The sequence below is a fragment of the Protomyctophum bolini genome (assembly GCF_963924005.1).
Source record: "Protomyctophum bolini genome assembly, chromosome: 2".
Taxonomy (NCBI): domain Eukaryota; kingdom Metazoa; phylum Chordata; class Actinopteri; order Myctophiformes; family Myctophidae; genus Protomyctophum; species Protomyctophum bolini.
Window position 1 is genome coordinate 7,094,221 of NC_137863.1, and position 13,031 is coordinate 7,107,251.

General features: G+C 40.8%; 1 protein-coding gene across 1 annotated transcript; it reads left to right on the top strand.

Annotated features, from left to right (window-relative positions):
- Positions 1-3,176: 3,176 nt before the first annotated feature.
- Positions 3,177-12,274, top strand: pdhb (pyruvate dehydrogenase E1 subunit beta). Its single transcript, XM_080777499.1, has 11 exons — positions 3,177-3,244; positions 3,336-3,395; positions 4,291-4,398; positions 4,509-4,571; positions 4,672-4,707; positions 6,233-6,423; positions 7,448-7,542; positions 8,503-8,613; positions 9,295-9,386; positions 9,805-9,946; positions 11,453-12,274. Exons 1-11 carry the CDS (start codon positions 3,209-3,211, stop codon positions 11,596-11,598), a joined length of 1,080 nt encoding a protein of 359 aa, XP_080633625.1. The 5' UTR covers positions 3,177-3,208; the 3' UTR covers positions 11,599-12,274.
- The last annotated feature ends 757 nt before the right edge of the window (positions 12,275-13,031 follow it).

Below are 13,031 nucleotides of genomic sequence, written 5' to 3' on the forward strand. Positions count from 1 at the left end.
ATAGAGATACTAACTAGATGGATGGATACTGTATAGAGATACTGTAGAATAGATGCAGTAGATATTGTAGATACTGTATGCGGATGAGAGAACACGTCCAGCTGTGAGGCGACAGATTGCTATTTTGTCAAACGTATAAAACCTCAGACCCGTCTGAAATGAGTGGTACTGTACTAGCTCTCCTCCCTGGTGTGTGTGTGTTTGACCGTTTTGTTATAGTAATATGATGCAGTAATGGTATTTTTATGTCCACCAGATGTGTGTGTGTGTGTGTGTGTGTGTGTGTGTGTGTGTGTGTGTCCGTCTGCGTACAGCTAATCTCCAGCACCGTTGGCCCGGTCGATGCCACACTGCACACACTCCCTGGATGCCAACGACGAACCTCTGCGTCTATTATAGCGCGCCACCATGAGGCCGATTATTGCAAAACACATTACTTTAATATATTACTCATACACATTTTATCCATACATCACGCAAATCGGTATACACTTTCTCTATAGTCATGTGATCAACACGGACCTGTCTGCTTCCCCATATTCCATCCCCATTGGCTAAGATTGCCTTCCGTTAAGTTTGCAGGATAGGTCCGTTTTGAACAAATGCCTCAAATCATGAACACAACATGCAAATTCCGTCAACATTACCACTAGTTTATTCTATTTAGATTTTTTTATAAATACAATTTAACTTTTTTTCACTGCGTCTCCCCTCTTTTTTGCTATGGTTCTTAATAGCAGTTTGGCCAGGGTCATTACAGTGATAAAGTGTAGGACTTTGGCACTACAATATGGTTGCAGTGTTACATCATTTACCACTGAGAAGAGTGCAGGGTGTGAAGGATTAACAGCATAATAAAAGGAGGAAGATTCTCAACACGTCTAAAGAAAAAGTAAAAGGATAAATTCATTTACAGCTCTTGCGCTCTACAAAACCTCCAAAAGTTCATTTACAGCTCTCACTGTCTACAAAACCTCCAATATGACTATTAGAGAAATACTGACTTAATGATGCCTTAGGCCGAATCTGGGAACGCCTTCTAGGGCCTAACCTAATGTTTCTGAAAACCTTCAAATTCTCTTTTTTTTTTTTTTTAATAGTTATGTTGCTACATGTATAGCAATAGTGGTGAGACACAGAGAGCGCGCTGGCATCAAAAGTAGAACAACGTATAGGTTGCACCAGGCGTCAATGGTAAAGACAGGTGAGTACAAGATATAATGGCGTGCTCTATTCCAATACAATCCTATTAATAGCTATCAAGCTGTGATAAGTATAGCATTCAAGAACTACCACTGATACTTTTATCCTCAGTGTGTAGAAAATGGCGTCAGCCAGCAGTTTCCTGTCTGAAGAGCAGTTCCTGTGTTCAATCTGTCTGGATGTGTTCACTGATCCAGTCTGCACTCCACAACTACTGCAAAGCCTGTATCACACAACACTGGGACACTAATAATGTGTGTAAGTGTCTGTCACTGTGTCAAGAAACCTTCAATAACAGATCAAAACTATCTGTCAATACTTTAATTTCTGAGATGGCCAAGACTGTGGATGAAGTTCAGCAGACGATCCAGGAGAGACAAGAGGTCAAACGCGCAGTAGAGCTCAGCAGGAAAGATGCAGATACAGTCATAGCTGTCAGTGTGCAGGTCTTCAATGCTCTGATCAGCTGTATTGAGAGAAGCCAGGCTGAGCTCATTGATGTGATTGAAGGGAAGCAGAAAACAACAGACAAACAGGCTGAAGTCTTCATTAAAGACCTGCAACACTCAACAGGACGTCACTCAGAAACAGCTCTCACACACTGAAGACCACCTCCTCCAGAACTTCATATCTATCAACACAGGGTGGAGAGTAGACCCACCAAGGACTGGACAAAGGTCAATGTCCATCTGTCTTCACTTGTGGGGACATTGAGGACAGCGGTGGCCGAACAGTTTGCGGAGCGGTCTTCATACCGGAAGGTCGCCAGTTCGAATCGGACCGGCACGTTAAAATTACCACCACTGAAGTGCCCTTGAGCAAGGCATTGAACCCCTACCATGAAATGTTCTATGAGCAGGGTGTGGCTGTAAACAAGCATCTCGAGCTTAGTCCACTTACCTGGGTAAACAAAGAACTTTGCTTTGCTTTGCTTAGCTGTGTCTCAGCTTCAGTCCATATCCTAATGTTTCTCAGTGGGGGGGGTGGGGCCGTTGGTATAGCCCCCCATTCAGTAATTTTTTAGAATAGTGGGCACTGAGGTGCTCTTCAGCGTGAACCAGTTTAATATATTTGAACTTGAAGATCGTCTATTTTCACTTTTGAGTGAAACTTGTGGAATTTATGTAATTTATTTTACTTGATTTAATTTTATTCACAAAAATATTTTGATAAACTTTGTATGGAAAATGTATGGAAAACATTTCCCTGCCCACATTTTTCCTAGTGTTTAGTGATAGTGTGATAGAGAAAAATCCAATACACCCACAATTATGGACATTTTTATTTATTTATTTTATTCTTCACTGGACCATTCTCACATGGGTGGACCAAAGGAGAAGTTCCCAACTTAATTTCTCTCTTTTTTAGGAATATTACAAAAATAATATTCACATTTTTCACAGATTTTGCCCCCCATGAAATCAGTACCAGTTGCCATGTATTGCTGTCCTGCAATATATTTTGATGAGAAATATTTTTTTATGGAATATTTTATATTGGGTAAAATATACTCGTATTTAGTGATGGTGTAACAAAAACGCTCCCACCCTCTCACCCCCCCTCTCCCCATTTCTTTATAAATCTCTGGAAAAGATAGATGTGTGTGTCATCATAGATGTCTATTTATATCACAATTCACAAATGCTAACTCTTTTCTTCAGATGAACAAAACAAAACAAATGATATATAAACAAACTGTTATGCCGTAAAACATGAGGTATTAGGCTATAACAACATTGTTGCTTCAATCAGATCTGATCAGTCATCAGTGACAGTGATGGGTACATTTTATAGTTGCCCTTGGATGCCTCGGATTGTTTTATTTTTTCCCCTGTCAGGTTCCTTTCCGCCTACGTCATTACACACTACACTCTACAGAATGCTCGCCATTGGTGTTCTGCGACGACGCGCGCCCAACGTCTCATCAACGTAAAGTCTGTTTGGTCGCTTACTTCCTCGGTTAGCACTAAGCTCCCGCCCACTTCCAGCAGAGGACAGGTCAAAGATGGCGTCGCTAAGTTGTTTTCTTCGCTCTGGGAGGGTAATGGAAATTAATAAAACTGGTTTTATCATCATCATTTTTTGCTGCTGCTCAGACATGACTTGTGTTTGTCTCTCTTTCGTCCTGACAGACCGCTGTCTCCCTGGTCGTGCGACGGGAGTTCCACCGGACGGCGCCGGTCTCCGTGCAGGTCTGTCCCAATTTTGTAGCATCCCAATGTGACTGCAAAGGCTAGGCTAGCAGGCTAACTCCAACCTTACAGCTGGACCATTAATACCAATGATGCACGCAGCGTGTGTCACTGTCAATGGCATGTTTAAATGTTTTTGTAATAAAAGGACAAAGCTGTTGTTATGGTTACTTGTAGAGTTCTAGTTCTGCTGAGTAATGTTTGTCAGTTTGTTAGCTTGGCTGATGTCCACTCCCACCAGACCTGTCATTATTATTATTATCATCATCACATTCACACACTTAAGTTGTTATTTACAGTTTCTTAAGCTGTGGATCTAGACCGTCGCCCAGGTTCTGGGTCAGAGTACAAGATACGTGGATATTAATCTCAAATCAAATTCAGTTGTTGGAACAGAACAGATTCAAAGTCAGTTAAGGAAACTAGCACTGTCAATACTGAAGTAAACCAATGGGAATAAGAGAATACAATAACATAGCGACACTTTTGTATACAGTTGGTACTGAAGAACACTGCATAAATGCACACTAGGCTGTAGTGATTTCAGTCATTCACGTTATAAGGAGTGTATCGTTTGTCTTAGAGTTGGTAAAATGATGAGGTTCACAAATTAGTTCTGTGTTAAAGCTGTGTTTAGTTGGCATGAAATCCTGAAAGGAAGGCTGCCCACCCTAGAGCCTGACTGCCCTGGGGAGTTTTTCATTGCCACTGTCGCAAAATTGCTTGCTCAGCAGGGTGGGGCAATGTCAGGTCTCTGCTCTATTATGTATGTGTCTTGAGACAACTTGTGGTTTGGCACTTAAATAAAATGGAATTTAATTGAACACACCTGGACCTCTGTGCCAGTGGTACTGGACAGGAGGACAACAGCTGTTAACCTGAGTGTGGTTGCTAGGTGACGGTGCGTGATGCCTTGAACCAGGCCATGGATGAGGAGCTGGAACGAGATGAAAGAGTCTTCCTGTTAGGAGAGGAAGTAGCTCAGTATGACGGAGCTTACAAGGTCAGTACACAGTAAAAGTTTAACCCTTGAGTGTACAAATGGTTCTGAAAGGGTGCAGGTCTACACAGTTGAACAATGGAATGCAGTCTAAAAAAGAAATGTGTGTGTAGGTGAGCAGGGGACTGTGGAAGAAGTATGGAGACAAGCGGATCATTGACACTCCAATCACAGAGGTCAGACTAAAACACATTACACAGTACACACCTTCAGTTCAAACACAACTGTGGACCCGTAGTAATTGACTCACTCGTGTGTGTGTGTGTGTGTGTGTAGATGGGTTTTGCAGGTATTGCTGTGGGATCAGCCATGGTGAGTGTTATGATGTTTAATTCTATACAGATCTGTTGATGAACTATATACTCTTATTAGGGAAGTCGACATACAGTATGTATGTTGATGTACAGTATGGAGTGACGCAATTAGCTAAATCTGTACAGTTTTTTCTTAAAGACAAAATTGTCTGTGTAATATGTGTATACATTTACAATACCACAAGGTGACGAAGTGCCGTTATGTTGTAAATATGTAGATACTATTCTGTGTTTATAGCCCTTCCCCATAAAATGTGGGTGCCCTATGGTAGTTATTTAGTCTATATTCTTTTGCACTTTGTTGCCACAATTTAGTGTTTAGTTGCCTACGGCATGGCTGTCTTATTTTAATGTTTTCTTTATCATCTTATCTTACAAGGGTAATGTGGTGGAAGTGGGGTTATCGCGCAACAGTAACTTATCACTGCAACAGTAACTTATCATATCACTGCCTCCACTTTCCATTGTTTCTTTCTGTAATGGGCAGGGCTATGCACAGGTGCATGTTATATATATATATTATATTTTCCCCTAGACTGGAGCTAACCATAGGCAAGCGACAATTTTAGTATCGTACAAGATATTTCACTTCAAAAAAACTGTCTACTCAGGCTTATGTGAACATCCTAGACAGTTTATAAGTTGCTCCATTCAGTTTTGAGATATTTGATATTCATTTTAGCTGCCCTGCCCCCTTCCTATACAAACCCATTGTAACTTCAAACTCCATTTTAACCATGATGGATTCCTCAAACACCTGTCCTTTTTTCTGGTGACTGATACTGTCCTTGTAATACGTGAGGTGTTTGTTCTATAACATTTTTGAGGGCCTCCTATTCCCAGCTTTCCAGGTTTGTGTGAACACAAACATTGGCTTGTGATTGGCTGATCACCCCATAGCAATGATTTGATTGGCTGAGCAAAGTACATGCAACACAGGCACCTCTGATGGTTTGATTGGTTGAGTGATTCTTGAGGCGCCCCTCTCCTCACATTTTAAATTTATGTTTAATATTTTTTGGGGGATTTCTTGTATGGATCCTTATTCTTCAAATTTTCCAATTAACAATATTTAAAATAAATTAAAAACGTTATTAAAAGAACCCAGGCACCTCGCGTATTAGACAGGCAATATCAGTCCCCAGAAAAATGGACAGTGTTTTTGATGAATCTATCATGGTTAAAATGGAGTTTGTATAGGAAGGGGGTGGGGCAGCTAAAATGAACATCGCATTTCTAAATACTGAATCAAGTAAACAAAAAAACAGTTTAGGGGTGTTCACAAAAGCCTGTTTTTTTGTGAAATATCCCTTTAAATGAAGGATACAAAGGTAATTTAATGTTGTACATTATCCCATCCCACACTGAAACAGAATCATAGACTGAATCAGAATCAGCTTTATTGTCACACAAGTATTTTTTTTAAAAGAAAGAGAAGAAGACTACGCTTTATACAGACTGAGTGTTCTGTATCTTCTATTATACCATAAGAACTAAGATGATACTTGTGTTTCCTCCTCCAGGCTGGTCTGCGTCCCATCTGTGAGTTCATGACCTTTAACTTCTCCATGCAAGCCATTGACCAGGTTATCAACTCCGCTGCTAAAACCTACTACATGTCAGCTGGTCGACAATCGGTGCCTATCGTCTTCAGAGGACCTAATGGAGCCTCGGCCGGTGTCGCTGCCCAGCACTCCCAGTGCTTTGCTGCATGGTAGGTTAGCCAATTACTGGGCAAGTCATTTGGTTAGTTATTTAGCCTAGTATTTCACAGAACATCAGATACGCCTTATTCTACCACGGGTCGTTTCGAGGAAGCAATCTGATTGGTTGAAACGGCCTTCTAGACGTGGGTTAAACCAGCATTGTTCACCACCTAATCAAAACAAAGAATTCAGCCGCTCTGTTCTCCCAGAGCGCTGGCAAACTCGGTGGCTAGGCTAGCTAGTTTCTTGGGACATTTGTGGTCGTAGTGACTACATCTGTCATTAAAAAAATATATTCTTTCAGCGATTTTCTTAGTTTTAAGGGCAACTGTGGTAGAATTGCAATATTACACGAGAGGGTGTGGGTTATATTGCTTACTTCTCAGAGCAGGACTGGATACAAACATTTCTGTCTATGACCTGTGACAGGGATCAATGTGAGATCCCTGCGATCCTCTGGCAAAGGCCTCCTAATGGTTCCCGTGACAAAACGAAAGACAATGGGTGACCGTGCCTTTGCAGTAGTTGCACCTACCCTATGGAACGCCCTGCCTTGCACTTTAAAAAACGCTGAGTCTGTAAATAATAAGAGTTTGTTGAAAACGTTTTTATTTCGGAAACATTTTCTTGATGTTACTTGATTGTGTTGTTCTGATTTGCTTGTTGTACTGTCCTGTTAAATTTTTTGATTGATTTTACTGTGTTCATTGTACAGCACTTTGTAACTTTGTTAAGAAAGGTGCTTTATAAATAAAATGTACTTACTTACTGTGAGTGTGGTGCTATCTATGAGCACATAGCCTGTTCAAGCACTGTAAATTAAACTGTTATTGTACGTTTTACTTGTCCTCACCGACGATATTCTACACAATTGTGCCACCAAGTAGCACAATTAATGTCAGTTAGCTAATATTAGTTACTGTTTTAAAAAGGTTAGTTACTGACGGTCAGTTGGCAGGCCCCACTCAGAAAACATTCAGAATGTATTGTGCTATGGTCATAAATAATGGGGGGTAATATGTCTGTCTCCAGGTACGGACACTGTCCAGGTCTCAAGGTGGTGAGTCCATGGAGCGCTGAGGATGCCAGAGGTCTCCTCAAAGCATCCATCAGAGACGACAACCCTGGTGAGAAAACAGAGTGGCTCAATGACAGAGAAAAACTAATATAATTGTCGTTGTATTTCTTGACTATTTAATGTCTTTACACACTGGGATTATTTCATGGGATTAATTCACTAATGTGAAACTGTTGTTTCTGTTATGCGTACATCCGCAAAGAACATTGATATTATATACAATATATATAAAATCAACATCCTGCATCAATGAGACATCATCTCCAAACAAATAATTGATGTGGAAAAATTGGCTACAGCATTTTTGGATGATTGATTTGTCGCACTCCTGATGAGTAAGGACCAGAAATGATTTTCTTTTCAATGTTAAGGTTAGAAAAAACGAGTACAGGTCAGCAGTGGGAGTATGAGGAGGTTATCTTCCTTCCTTCAGAGATGGGAAGGGCTGACATCATTGTACCTGGAAATTATGCGGGAATGCCCACTGAGTGTCAAAAAACTACTTTCTGGCCTTGACAGCCCATTCATCCAAACAGAAAAGTCCTGTCTGATTGCATTAAACTCACCAACATTGCAGCTGTACGAAAAGCTTGAATTATCCTTCTATATCTGCAAGTTTTTTGTTTGATAAAAATACACCATAGAAACGTTATGAGCTACGTACTTTTCTGTCAAGAAATGCCCTGCAGTTGATTATTTTTCTAAGTGTCAGAGTTTGGAAGTGCTTGTTTTCAATAACGCAACAATGCATTCATATATATATATATATATATATATATATATATATATATATATATATATACCCTTCGTTCGAATACAAATCATCTCCCCCCCCCCCCCCCCCCAGACAATGGTCACAACAATGTGTATTTTGTTTATTGAAATGAGACGTGAGACTAACGGGTAGATGAGTGATGGATGCGTGGAAGAATTAAACAGCTGGCATCTTGGTACCTTGCTCAAGGGCATGTTGATGTTGAGCTTCCAGTGTGTGTGTGTGTGTTTCCAGTGGTATTCTTGGAGAATGAGTTGATGTACGGCGTTCCCTTTGAGATGTCAGAAGAATCTCAATCCAAGGACTTCACTATTCCCATCGGCAAGGCCAAAGTAGAGAGACAAGGTATTTACCTCCTAGATCAGTAACTATCATACAGACCAGTATCTAGGTAGATATACCTACCACATAGACCAGTATTGACTGCGTTTCCATTGGACTGTTGCTTTCTTTTCATCGTCAACCAAATGAACACTGGGCAATCCTGGTGGGTACTTACAGTATGACTTTGAATACATCCTTTGTAAAGGAGGAAAACGATATGCACATCCCAGTTTTAAAATACGGTGCTGGACCCAAAAAATTATCAAAATGAAGAAAAGAACCCTTAAACCTTGTGGTATGAATTTGGACCTAGATATCAGACCATTCCTTTAATATACCAGCCTGACATGCTGCTCTTAGCGCTCTATTGTTATCTCTGTGTATCTATTTTGTATGTAACATGGATTGTATATATATGTTTTGGTGTATCTATTGTATTTTAACCTATTGTTCATAAGTGTATGGCCCCTTAATTGATGTATTTATATTGTTCTGGAGTGGATCTTCACATACAGCCGATTGGTTTATTAATTGATTGAGTGACGACACCCAGTTGAGGATTTACCCATATAACTTGAGAAAGCCGGGAGGGGCGAAACGTTGTTGTTGTAGCTTGAAATAAAAAGGACGCGTAGCAGAATTATATCGTGTGCGGACATTCCACTTTCTTTTCATTTGAATACATCCTTGTCTTCTATTTAGGAACTCACATCACCTTGGTTTCACACTCACGTATGGTGAGTCACTGTTTGGACGCAGCCGCTGTCCTCGCCAAGGAGGGCATCGAATGTGAGGTAAGGGAGGACAAAATGCTAACCTTGCTCTAGGGTGGAGCGGTTCGGGGTTCAGTCACACGTGTGTATGACTGATCTTTTTGATGAAGAGGCAGCATCATAATGCGATTAGTCAAAGAAGGTCTCATCGACATGATGAGGTATCGCATGCTTAGATTGACAAAACCGTTTTTGTAACTACTGCGTATTTGAATACGTTTCTAAAATTCAGAAAAATCTACTTCATCTTTTCACACTTTCTCAGCTGAAAGATAAATCATTTGATGCCTTGATTAACCTCTTTTGTGCACATTAACGTCTAGACTCTAGGTGATTAACTGCTGTTTTACTGATAAAAGTGTGTGTGTTCAGTCACTGACCAACCTGTCTCTGTGTAGGTAATAAACCTGCGTACCATTCGTCCTCTGTCTCTGTGTAGGTAGTAAACCTGCGTACCATTCGTCCTCTGGATGTGGAAACTATTGAGACCAGTGTGATGAAGACGAACCACCTGGTGACGGTTGAGGGCGGCTGGCCACAGTTTGGAGTCGGAGCTGAGATCTGTGCCAGGATCATGGAGGGTATGTACCGACAGAATGACTAACCAGGCTAGACCCAGACTACACTAGACGAGAAGAATGGAGAGCAGATGGTTATCATTAAATGTCTCTTTTTAGTAACGCCGGGTGTGTCAGTGAATTTGAAGCAGGGCATTTCTGAAAAAGAGCACTTGTGCTCATCATACGTCCCCAGGGTAAATAAAGGTTAAAAAAAGGAGCAATGTCTTCTCCTGAACATCTCCTTTCAATGTATTTCCCCTGATTTGTGAGATGGAGGTTTGGTTTTCAAAAGCATTGTAGTAGCATAAGATCACTGAGCCATTTGTTTTCAGACTGCAAGCTACAGAAATTGCAGACCCTCCTTTGCTGTCCGCACCGTAGACAACCCTGACTTGGATGAATGCTGCACCGAGTGAATGCACACAACAATAATTGCTCATGATAGCAGACAAGTTCACAAAACTCTGTCCCTCGGGGTACAACTTTGTTGTTGTCACATTGTGTATGTTAATTGTGTTTAAACAAAAACATTACAAAAGTGTAAGGTTTTACGGAGTCCAACTCAATAGATGAATATAATTTCCAATTTCATGTTAAGGTTAAGATATTCCACCACAGACTTTCACTCAAAAGTGATACATGTCCGTTCTAAGTAGAACTTCAATTAAGATACTGGTCATTTCCTAACCTTGATCCCGCAAGAGAGCGCATTTCAACCACAGAGCAGAGAGAAAGAAAGACATATGCACTGCAGTCTTTAAATTACGGTCCAGGCCTGGGCCATGGCTCAGTGGTCCAGACTCCAGACACCTTGGCTGGTAATCCAGTCTGGCAGTGTGTTTTACGGTGGCCTGGGCCATGGCTCAGTGGTCCAGACACCTTGGCTGGTAATCCAGTCTGGCAGTGTGCCTGGGCCATGGCTCAGTGGTCCAGGCACCGTGGCTGGCAATCCACAGGCGTTTAATGTTTGTTTTTTGTTCAATGTTCGTTTGTTTTACATCATCATTACAGGTTACACGTAAAACATACCTGTATGTATTCATTTTGATTTGTTGTTTTAGGTAAAAATAATGTTCCCTTTTTGGCTATTAATGATATCCTCCTCTATGTTGTAAGATGATTCATTCCATTCTCCTGTCAAAAGTTAATTTACAAAGATCTATGAAGAAGTAAATTAACTCCATATAGTTAGACTTATGGAAACCTAAACCACATTTCAACCTAAAGATTCTTAATATAATATAACCTAGTAATATAGTGACTCTTCCTAAACATTCTCTTATATAGTGAATCTTCATTATTACTTATCAAGTTCCAAGTCTTCTGTATAAGTGACAAGTGTCGCTGTATTGTAAAATGGCCGGTAGTAAATCAAGAGTCAACAGACTGCAACAGTTAGCCGGCATGTTTTTCACCAGCTTAAATTCTCCATAAATGCACTGTTGAGGTCTATATGGGCTAAATCTGCCAAATCACCAGTATGGTTAAAATGGATGAAGTGAGTATCATTTTGTGTCCCATGTTCAGGCCCTGCCTTCAACTACCTTGATGCTCCGGCCAACAGGGTGACGGGGGTAGACATCCCCATGCCCTACGCCAAGCTCCTGGAGGACAACAGTACACCACAGATTAAAGACATCATCTTCTCTATAAAAAAGACTCTCAACATCTGAACCCACACAAACGCACACATCTGTCTCCATTTCTAACAAACCGATCCTACCTGTTCAGACACACTATGAAACCCTGTCCTGACAACATACAGAGGTTAAAATGTCTCCTCCTTTGACTTTCTCTCTTGTTCCCCTGCTTTCAGAAAACCATAGATTAGTCATGCGCAATAAATCTATTTAGGCTTTTCTGACAGTGTAATGTTGCACAGATAAACGCACAGAAGACTTGACAGAACTGTCAAACCTCTAAGTCAACCAAACTATTGGAAGTGTTTGAATGGAAACATGACTAGGCAAGGACCGTTGGGTGTGCAGTGCCCTATCTCCAGTCTGCAATGTTGTAATGAATTACCTAGCAGTCCTGTGGTGCCCTGTCTACAGCTGTGGATGTACCGGACCCTCTTCACCTGGAAAAACGGACAAAGACAGACATTCTGTCTTGAGTTGTAAGACAAATTTCAGTCCATCAATCGGTAAATAAGTACTTAGCAATTTTTTGCACTGTTTCAGTTGGTTTTATGAAGACTTTAAAAAATAAAGTCACCAACTCATTGACTCAACAGTCTGTTAGAAAGGACTATTTATTGTAGCTAAAACGGGACCCACTCCATTAGATGTTTTTGTGGTCATTATGAATGACTCTGTTACAGGAATAAAGTCCAACTGTATCACCTTACAGCTTCACTGTGTCTATTTTGTGCAAACTTTGTGGGTGGTTCGCTTTTAAACCTATGAACCCTAATGTCCCTATTCTGGGCATGTCATATGACAACAAGAAAATGCATCGGAAACTAACAACACAGACATTGAATGTTCTATGAGTGTTTGTGTTTGTGTAAACACATTGTACTAACGCAACAAGTTAATGCCATTGACAATGAATATCCAGTTTTGGGTCATTGTGCAAACGCAAACATTGCGTAAACACAAACATTGAAGACTAAGTCGAACTCATGATGAGCCAGGTCTTATATCTGTAACTACTTGCGCAAGCAAGGTTGTCATGCCGGTCATTTTCACGTATAGCGATGGACATGGTGGCGCCGCTGCCCAAGTCAGTATGCTGGTTATGCCACCCGGTACCCCGAGGCCTTCCGGGGTATAACTGGCTTTCGATGGTGAAGTAAAGATAGGTTTCAGTGTCGGGTGAATTAAAGGTAATGTCTGTATGTACTATGTATACATGTATGTAATCTGAACTCTATTACGTCACCATCGAAAGTTATACCCCGGAAGGCCTCGGGGTACCGGGTGGCATAACCAGTATACTCAACATCAGTATACCTCTAAGCATACGCACATAAAAACCAGCTGACCACAGTATAGTACTTTCAACTTACAACTTACATACATGTATACATACATCTGTTACCCAACCAATATTGAAACATATCGTATTTACGTCACCATTGACAGCCAGTTATAACCTGACT

Coding starts and splice junctions, on each gene's coding strand:
- pdhb (XM_080777499.1), top strand. CDS start 3,209: ATGGCGTCGCTAAGTTGTTTTCTTCGCTCTGGGAGG. Junction 3,245..3,335: donor GTTTTCTTCGCTCTGGGAGG/GTAATGGAAATT, acceptor TCGTCCTGACAG/ACCGCTGTCTCCCTGGTCGT. Junction 4,572..4,671: donor TTGACACTCCAATCACAGAG/GTCAGACTAAAA, acceptor GTGTGTGTGTAG/ATGGGTTTTGCAGGTATTGC.